This window comes from Coregonus clupeaformis, chromosome 7 (assembly GCF_020615455.1).
Source record: "Coregonus clupeaformis isolate EN_2021a chromosome 7, ASM2061545v1, whole genome shotgun sequence".
In the NCBI taxonomy this organism is placed as follows: domain Eukaryota; kingdom Metazoa; phylum Chordata; class Actinopteri; order Salmoniformes; family Salmonidae; genus Coregonus; species Coregonus clupeaformis.
This window is the reverse complement of record NC_059198.1, coordinates 3,925,574-3,934,809: the sequence shown is the minus strand read 5'-3', so window position 1 is coordinate 3,934,809 and position 9,236 is coordinate 3,925,574. Positions and strand designations below refer to the sequence as shown.

The 9,236-nt window shown below is 44.7% G+C and overlaps 2 protein-coding genes across 2 annotated transcripts; both read right to left on the bottom strand.

Moving 5' to 3' along the window:
* Positions 1-976: 976 nt before the first annotated feature.
* LOC121570363 lies at positions 977-2,798 on the bottom strand. The gene is made up of 5 exons (XM_041881821.1): positions 2,535-2,798; positions 2,259-2,425; positions 1,872-2,126; positions 1,404-1,754; positions 977-1,279 (listed from the first exon to the last, which is right to left on the bottom strand). The coding sequence occupies exons 1-4, from the start codon at positions 2,677-2,679 to the stop codon at positions 1,476-1,478; spliced, it is 846 nt and encodes a 281-aa protein (XP_041737755.1). The 5' UTR covers positions 2,680-2,798; the 3' UTR covers positions 977-1,279; positions 1,404-1,475.
* Positions 2,799-3,185: 387 nt separating this feature from the next.
* LOC121570742 lies at positions 3,186-4,236 on the bottom strand. Its single transcript, XM_041882198.1, has 2 exons — positions 3,493-4,236; positions 3,186-3,364 (listed from the first exon to the last, which is right to left on the bottom strand). The coding sequence occupies exons 1-2, from the start codon at positions 4,070-4,072 to the stop codon at positions 3,186-3,188; spliced, it is 759 nt and encodes a 252-aa protein (XP_041738132.1). The 5' UTR covers positions 4,073-4,236.
* Between the last annotated feature and the right edge of the window lie 5,000 nt (positions 4,237-9,236).

Sequence of the window (9,236 nt, the reverse complement as noted above, 5' to 3'; positions counted from 1 at the left end):
CTTGAAAATTTGGCTTTTAAGCTTTTTAACAGCATGTTACAGCAAGTCCAATTGGTGATAATAAATGCCCATTGAAATGTATTGCAAATGGACTTGTACGTTTGCCATATGTAACATTACCAATGCCAGTATGTTACAGTGACATAGGCTGTATTTCATATGGCAAACATACAAGTCCATTATAACGACACTCGGCTGTTGGATTCTGTTAAAGCTGTTGCACCCTTGTGGCCCAGCTGACTTCCATGCAGGCCCACATTGACCTTGTGACCTCTGGAGCTCCATGTCTCTAATTGTGCACTCCCTGCCTGTTCAAAAGACATCTCCCATGGGCCTGAGAGTACAGCTCACTCCCTGGACCTCCATGCATCTATTTCTACACTCTCTGCCTATTAAAACCCTCTCTCCCATGGGCCTGAGAGTAGAGCTTACTGTCTGGACCTCAGAGAGTGACCAGCCTCCACAGGGGCACACACAGACAGACCTATTAACTTGGGCCTTCTACCATGTGGCCCTGCTGACTTCCATGTAAAGTAGTGTTAATGTGTTATTGCATTCTTATTTTTAAATGAACTTAGTTAAGTAACACAAAAGAATATAGTGGATATAGGTGCTAAATGAAGCTACCAAGTTGAAAAAACACCATTATTTCAGGACATAAACCTCTGAAAACACTAAGTCAAACCAACAATAAACCTAGTTGACAGCTGCATTGTGTTCACACTCTGAGAAGGTTTTGAAATTAACTATTTCCTAAGTAATTACTCTCTGATAAATAACAGAGAGAAATTAATTAAGATAATTTTTTTAACCAACATTCACAGACAATAAAGACAAGACAGTGCAGGTTGAATATAATATAAGTGACACAAAGCAAATCCAAACCTTAAAAAAAGCACAACAACACAATGAATTACTCAAAAAAATGTCTTATTAAACAGAGCAAACCTTGGAACATTATAAAGAATCACACCAACATGGAAAATATATTAGACAGTTTGAATAAATGACACATATTTTATGATCTGAGCAAGCACACTAAAATAGAAAACCACACAACACAAAATTAGAACAGTGTAAATGTGAGAGAGTCCTTAAGAGTCTTGGTAAGAGGTGCTGCTTTTTTGAGTCGGTCTTTATTTGAATTCAGCTGCTGCATACCTTGCATCGTGACAATGGGGGAGGTGAGGGCGACCACCATGCGGCGCCTGCGGATCAGCTGCTTCTTGCTCGGGGTATGGTACTGCTCCAGCTCAGGCATGGACAACTTGGAGGGTGTCTGCAGGCACAGCAAACACAAAAGAGAACATATATATATATAAAAAAATGCACGTTTGACTGTTACATGGTATACAAGCACATTTTCGTAATGTAATGTGTGGTGTCGGAATAGCTGATCTTACCACAGGTTGTCTGGCCGTCCGTTCCTCATCCTCGACCTCTTCCTCCTCCGAGTCCCTGGAGGACGTGCCAGACTACTGGTACATCACCTTGGTCTTTTCGGGGGTGGTGCTCCCCTCGGAGAGGGAGTCCTCCTCTCCCGCCTTCCGCTTTCTTTTTGAAGAGGTGGAGGCCTGGTTCTCTGCGGCGACAGAGGTATCTTCTCCCTTTAGTGCTGCCTGGAAGAGTGCCTTGGTTTCACTGGCTTGGGCCGGATTTAAATTGATGGCATAAAATTTGTCTGCCGTCTGGATGTCGTGGCACATGAAGTTGGCCACCCTTTCCCTGTCAGCCTTCGGGAGCATGTTTTTGACCTGTAAGACACAAGCAAAAAAGACACACACACAAATATTTTTTTAAAATTGATATTATTTCAGACAACAGTGGAATAGGATCTTACAATACTTCTATTCATATCTAATCTGATTTACATGAGTGACAATGGAGGTCCGCAGGTCAGTGAAGGTAGGAGTTTCAGGCAGACCCATCTCCTTCCACACCTCCCTCAGGTAGGCAGGCAGGTTCTTGAGCTGAGTGCTTGTAGAATTGAAAAAGAAGTGCTGGGACTTCTTTCCCCCTGGGAGGCAGTGCTTGAATTTGAGGAAGTCTGAAAACCAAGTGTACTCATCCTTTGTCAGCGACATCTGGACCATGCCATGGTCTCTATTCGTTTCGTGTTCCCCCACCTATTAGAAATTGAACAGAAAAAACACACAAAAACACACAAATGACGCAAAGGCGACTGCAATTGTTTCCAAAAACAACCAACCAACCAAACAAACAAATAAACACATTCAGGTGTACGTTTAAAGACTTACACTGATGAGATACATCCCAGTCTGGTCACATTTTGCCTCCTCCACCTCCTTCACCAACATATTTTTATACAGGCCCGGTTTATGGCCGTATAAGGAGGTAAAATAGGCACACAGGTATCCATAAAACTGGTACTGATTTTTCTGTGTCCTTGTTTCTTCCAAGGTTTCTGTGGGGGACATGAAAATAATAACAGGCATCTTCACACTGCACTCTATACATGTCTGACGTTTATAAGTGTGTAATAACAGTGACATCACAGATTTAGAAACACTTACTCAGCACTTCTGGGATATTGGCCTTGGCAAGAGACTGGCACTCCAGCAGGGTCTTTCTGGAAACCACCTTGGCTTCCTTGCTCTCTTTAACCTTTACCTGGTGAATGGAAACTGGGCGTTTCATGGACTTGTTGATCCCCTTCATCAACTGGTTGATCCCCTTCCATTGATTTTTCGTCAGCCGGCATGCAGGTGGAGGGGTCTCCTCGGCATATTTAAGAAAGGCGCCGACAGTCAAGGTGTAGTGGTTGACTGTGGTGATTGCCTTTGTCTTTTGGAGGGATTGAACCCATCAAAAATAACATACATACACACACACACACACACACACACACACACACACACACACACACACACACACACACACACATCATACAATCAATTACTGCATTGTTAACCCTCCCGTTGTCCTAGGGTCAAAATGACCCGCCACTGTGTTGAACCAACTTTATTTTATTTTAATATTTTTGGGATCATTTGTGAGAAGGAGGCAGTGAGACTTTAAAGAAAGTATCACTGCCTCCTTCTCACAAATGATCCAAAAAATATAAAATTAAATAAAGTTGGTTCAACACAGTGGCGGGTCATTTTGACCCTAGGACAACGAGAGAGTTAATGAACGCTGATGAGACTAAAAAGAAAGAACTCTGCTTACCCCCTTATTTTGTCATGGTTAGTGAGGAAAAGGAGATTGGACTGGTAGGTCTCATCCTTCGCCATGTAGTTCAAAAATTGCGTCACCCTTTTGATCTTTCCAGCACAATTTTCCCTTAGTTTATAATTTGGATTGGGGCCCTCACAGGTCTTCCTGAATCCCTCAAGAAACACACCTGTCAAAGAAACATAACATTTTAGACAAGAATTACAATCTCATGAGGCAACATGAATCAGTCAGGCTGTTTAAAAAAAAAACTTTCCAACACAAACACTTGCCACTATTTAAAGAAACAGTACTTACTAATGGCAGAGCCCGGGAAGATAAGTATGCTGCCAGATCCGGACGTTGTAGCCTCCTCTGTCTGGTCCCCTGAACCTGTCACTTGGTCCAGCTGCAGCTCCTCTTGGGCTGTGTCTGCCTCGGCATGAAAGCTGAGGGACCTCTTTGCCGACCTCTCTTTTGCCGGACTCACCCTGAGAATCCCCATCTTCCTTTTCAGTAGCTGGTACCTCTTCCTCACTCTATGCAGCTCAGAGATCAGCTTCAGGTTGTCCTCTTTGATGGATATGATGGTCTCACTTTTCTTGGTCAGGGCCTCATCCCTCTCTTGCACAGCTTTCTGCAGCCTCAAAAGTGGTGCTTGGCAGTGGTAGTAATCATTAGTGCAGCCCTCTTCCTCCTCTTCCTCTGCAAAAGTATCTAAAAAGTTATCCTCCTCTTCTTCTTGCCTCACAGTCTCCACAATATCAAAATCGGTGGCCAATGGGTTGGCAGGGATCGACACCCTCAATGCCGCCAGCCTCTCCATCGTCAGACGTCTCTTCACCTCCTCTAAAGCCCGTCTGCTCTGTGCTCTGTTGAGCTCTGTATGGGAGTACATATGCCGGTCCAGCCTGCTGACATGGGTGGAGCATCCTGTCACTGGACACCGCTCCTGCCTGATATTGACACGGCCCGACTGCCAATTACAAAGGAGAATCCTCTCCTCAGTGTTCCGAACGTTGTGTACTTGCCTTAGGTGCTGACTGAAGCCAACCACAACCTTAAAGCAAAGTGGACATGAACGAAATAGAGAACGCACTGGAGCCATCTATATAATTGAAAAGTCAAATAACAGTAAATAGAAACCTTTACACAACCACTTCAGTTATCCAGAAAGTACAATGCTCCAGGCTGCTTAGTTGCTGCTTATAAACACATCTGAGACCACTCCCTCCACTCCTCCCTTGCTGTCAGCTCCCAGTCAAATGCATTCTATTTCCAAAACATACTCCTCCCACTACAACACACCTCCAACTCCTCCCTTGCTGTCAGCTCCTAGTCAAATGCATTCTGTTTCAAAAACAGTCACAACGATGTCACCCCTCCCTTGCTTTCAGCTCCTAGTAAAAAGCATTCTATTTCCAAAACACACTCCTCCCACTAAAACACACCTCCAACTCCTCCCTTGCTGTCAGCTCCTAGTCAAAAGCATTCTATTTCCAAAACACACTCCTCCCACTACAACACACCTCCAACTCCTCCGTTGCTGTCAGCTCCTAGTCAAACACATTCTGTATCAAAAACAGTCACAATGATGTCACCCCTCCTGTGCTGTCAGGCTCTAGTCAAAAGCATTATATTTCCAAAACACACTACTCCCACTAAAACACACATCCATGCTGTCAGGCTCTAGTCAAACACATTCTATTTCAAAAAAGCTCTTCTCCCACTAAAATACTCCTCCAACTCTCACCTTGCTGTCAGCTCCTAGTCAAACACATTCTGTTTCAAAAACAGTCACAATGATGTCACCCCTCCTATGCTGTCAGCCTCTAGTCAAATGCATTCTATTTCCAAAACACACTACTCCCACTAAAACACACATCCATGCTGTCAGGCATGGGTGACCGGACTGGTTACCAGGAGTACACCTGGTGATGGACGGGTTACCAGGAGTGCACCTAGTGACCGGGCAGGGGGTGTAGGCCTAGAGGCCTGGAGGTCTATAGTTCCATGGAGTAGGCTGTTCTCTCAAAAAAAAGAAGAATAAAAACCTGGTTTCTGCTTATTACCGGTTCATGAGGGTTGCCTAATCACACGTGACATTTTGGAAGGATGTGACCTTTTTAACCCTTTGAAACAGCACCCATGACCCCATTTTAAGGCACTTCCGGTTGTCACAGGAAGCTGTAATTAAACGTATTTTTACAGAGGGTTGAATGTAGTGTTTTCACAATCTGCAGGTTGGGTCAATCTAAACCATGTTTAGGGTCAATCTTACCACTTCCAGTTGCTCCAGGAAGCTTAAACTCAACACAGGTAATCCTTATAGTGGCCTGATGGGTTGACAAAGAAGACAGTTTGATATGGCAATCAAAACCCACATAGGCATCAAGTTGAAGTTAGGGCAGCAGGCAATGTATTTCTATGGGGAAATGAGTGTGAATAAATGCACCATGATGTCACTGTTAAGGGTTAATTCGACATGGTCACGGGTAGGCTTGCGCGGATCGGGAGGACCTTAGGAGCGTTCCTGTGGTTGAATTGTGTTTCTAGCCTCAACGGTTCTCTAGCTGTTGCCCAAAAGCATATAAATTGAGGTCAGGCTTCATTTTGGGCCTTTTTTGTTTGCACACTCACTGCCGTCAGCCCAAGCGAGCTACGGTCAAGTGTGGCACCTCGTTGAACTCGGAGCGGCCTCGAGATTACAGTGATGCCATCCATTTGCCTCTCAGTGTTGATTTCAGAAAGCTCGTTTTTTTTTATTTCACCCCTGTTCATTTGTTAATAGTATAGGTCATACTTCTGTTTTAGTATATGAAGGGGACCATGTACTGTATTCATATTCATATCAGAAGAGCTAAAGGTGACCCTGGACACGTGGCAAAAGGAATTTTGCAAATTGCATAAACAGGAGCAGAGTTAGAGCATTACATGTATACCCATGTTATCCTATGGGAACAACTCGGATGGGTCAGACTGAATGGAGCGCCGCACGCAGCTACAATAACGGTGGCTTGTCCACCTCCCCCCGATGAGATAGTCGAAAACGGCGCGTCTCTGTGTGACCCAGAGGCCGAAATATGTCGAATCATGTTAAAATCACTACAACTCAGGAAAAACTCCAGTCCCCTTATTTGCACAGACGCTGCGGTCAGACCGAGCGAGCTATGGTCAAGTGGGGCACATCGTTGAACTCGGAGCGGCCTAGAGACAACAGTGATGCCATTCATTTGCCTCTCAGTATTGATTTCAGCCTGTCATTTTTTTTATTTCATCCCTGTTCATTTGTTGATGGTAAAGGTCATACTTCTGTTTTAGTATATGAAGGGGACCATGTACTGTATTCATATTCATATTCATATCAGAGGAGCTACAGGTGACCCTGATCACGTGGCAAAAGGAATTTTGCAAATTGCATAAACAGGAGCAGAGTTAGAGCATTACATGTATACCCATGTTATCCTATGGGAACAACTCGGATGGGTCAGACTGAATGAAGCGCTGCACGCAGCTAGAATAACTCTGTGGCTTGTCCACCCCAACCTCCCCGATGAGATAGTCGAAAACGGCGCGTCTCTGTGAGACCCAGAGGCCGCAAAATGTCCAATCATGTTGAAATCACTACTAGTCAGGCTTCATTCCGGGCCTACTTATTTGCACAGACGCTGCGGTCAGCCCGAGCTAGCTACGGTCAAGTGGGGCACCTCGTTGAACTCGGAACGGCCTAGAGACTACAGTGATGCCATCCATTTGCCTTTCAGTGATGGTTTCAGCATGACAACTTGGTGATGGTAACTCCCTGTTTGGGTGATGGAGAGTGTCCATTTGCCATATGACATATTGCCACTGCCAATACTTTCTATTGCAATTGGACAGTCAGCCATCAACTCAGCCATCACTCCAAAAAAATGTCATACTGACACCAAACGGATACATATTGACACCAAACTCACTTTGTCCAACTCGTTTAGAAGCCACCTATCACATATGTCAGAGCCGGACCAAAACACATAGCGCCTTCTGTTCGAAACCATAAAAAAACATAAAACACGTAGTTACGTTCAAGCTGCGGGTCCGATTCTGACATTATGTGTAGGCCCAGCTGAGGCGAACCGGAATCCAGAGTTTCGGCTTGATAGGTCATTCGGAGCCCGCGCAGCGACCTTAATTAGTGCTGAAAAATCACTTCTTTCAGGGGTCGCTACGGGGTCCCTGAACGAGCTATCGGCCAGAGACTTTTATGTTCCGTTTCTATGGGCCGGGCCGGTTTCAATGCACCCAGCCTTGTGATTCTGGGACTTTTCTAAATGTCGTAATTTTCATGATGATAAATATGAATGGAACGTATTGCAAATGTACGAGGCTTTTTCTCGGCCGGAGAACCTCCTAGAGCCACGAAACTCACTGTGCAGGACCGGCTTAAGCTCTAGAACCTTTTTTAAAGTTTCAGAGCTCTAGGTCTGACGGTTCTTTGATGATTCCAATTCAGGTAACTATTGCAGGCTCTGTGCGTCTGTAAGCCCTACACTGTATCACTCCAGCTTGGCTGTGCGTGTGAGCTTTTTTCGGGGGTCTGATGGCTAGTGTGAGCACTTGTCAGGCTACAGCATGTCTCTATGGGTGCTTTCTCTGTGTCCTGGGCTTCTGGGGTGGTTCTTTGGGTCTCAAAAGAGTACTTGTGTTAGTTTGTCCAATTGCATTACAACATATTGGCACTGGCAATATACGTAATGGCAAATGGACACATGTACATATCAGTGTTGCAAATGTACATAACTAGTTAAAGATGGACACATTTTACCCATAAAATCACATAAAATCACAGAGATCACGTAGAGCTCCGAAACCTGCCTTAACGGATCCGCCTTAACACGCCTCAAATGGACCTATAAGTGTTTTCTACAAAAAAAACCATATTTTTTTTCATCGTCAATGTGACGTTCTACGATTTCTCGTAAACTACGATAGTTAAATTGCCGCCCCCCCGCTCACCGAGTTTCGTTTTCAAAGTCAGTACAGTTTACGAGAAACGGCCACGTCCATTTGGCTGATGAAACGTCCATTTGCAATATGACGCTCATCGCCACACTGTGGAACTGTCCGGTACTGCAGGAATTTGCCCAAAAAAAGAAAAATGTATATCCCGGAAAGCGAAAGTCCTGGAGACTTCGTCTCGCGACTTCACGCGGGGCGGGGCCCGGGGGCTCGACCCGGGGCCGTCGCCCCATTTTTAGCTCACCCGCAGACGTCTAGTAAGGGGCCGTCCATTTGCCATATGGTGAGTCCCACCGATCATACGGCCGCCGCCGTTTCGAGTCCTTATGTAGGTTTGGGACGTGGTGTGGCACATAACTATAAAGTCTAGCTTGCTAGTTAGTTATATTGTTAGATATCACTGGTGAATATTACTGTAGTATTTTTTACATTAGCCCAACTGTGTGTGTCCTAAAATTGACTATGACCTAATTTATGCTCAATCAGTAGCTAACTAAAAGTAGCATGCTTTTGTAATCGCTGATTACACAAGGGCCACGTTCCGTTGCCAAAAGTTTTCGAACGTTGCAGATAGAAATGCCATGAATAGAGCCGACGTGAGTCCTTCTTCTACATGTCAGAGAGCATGTTTGTTCTACATAGCTAACATATTTCTATCTGAACGTTTCAAAACGTTGTGTCCTGCTGAATGCGCCCCTGGCTCTTACCAAACCATGACGGAAGCTTGAACCACCAGTGGCAGTTACACTGTAGCGCCTATACAAGTATATTTCGATCTTAAAGTTGCCACTTATGTCATCATTTCAAATGTAGGTTTTGACAAGTCATCCTTTAACATCACTCAAAGAGAATGTGTTGAACATGGATCCCTCCCCAGGGTTGATAGATAACAAACCGGTTTCCATAAGGAAATAGTGTGAGTCAACTGCACTTTTATAATCTCATTGTCATTTTCACTGGTCAAATCATCCTGTAACTTCATTCGAGAATGTGTTGACCATAGATCCTAGATCTCCTTTTGGCTGATCTCACTCTAATCTTCTATCTCCCCAGGGTTGTATGTG

What these genes read in the sequence shown, in the direction of transcription:
- LOC121570363 (XM_041881821.1), bottom strand. Translation starts at nt 2,679, where the DNA reads ATGAAGGGGATCAACAAGTCCATGAAACGCCCAGTTTCCATTCACCAG. An exon ending in CTGGGATGTATCTCATCAGT is followed by an intron (nt 2,127 to 2,258) that starts GTAAGTCTTTAA and finishes AATTTCTAATAG; the next exon opens with GTGGGGGAACACGAAACGAA. An exon ending in GGACCTCCATTGTCACTCAT is followed by an intron (nt 1,755 to 1,871) that starts GTAAATCAGATT and finishes TGTGTCTTACAG; the next exon opens with GTCAAAAACATGCTCCCGAA.
- LOC121570742 (XM_041882198.1), bottom strand. Translation starts at nt 4,072, where the DNA reads ATGTACTCCCATACAGAGCTCAACAGAGCACAGAGCAGACGGGCTTTA. An exon ending in CTTCCCGGGCTCTGCCATTA is followed by an intron (nt 3,365 to 3,492) that starts GTAAGTACTGTT and finishes TTTCTTTGACAG; the next exon opens with GTGTGTTTCTTGAGGGATTC.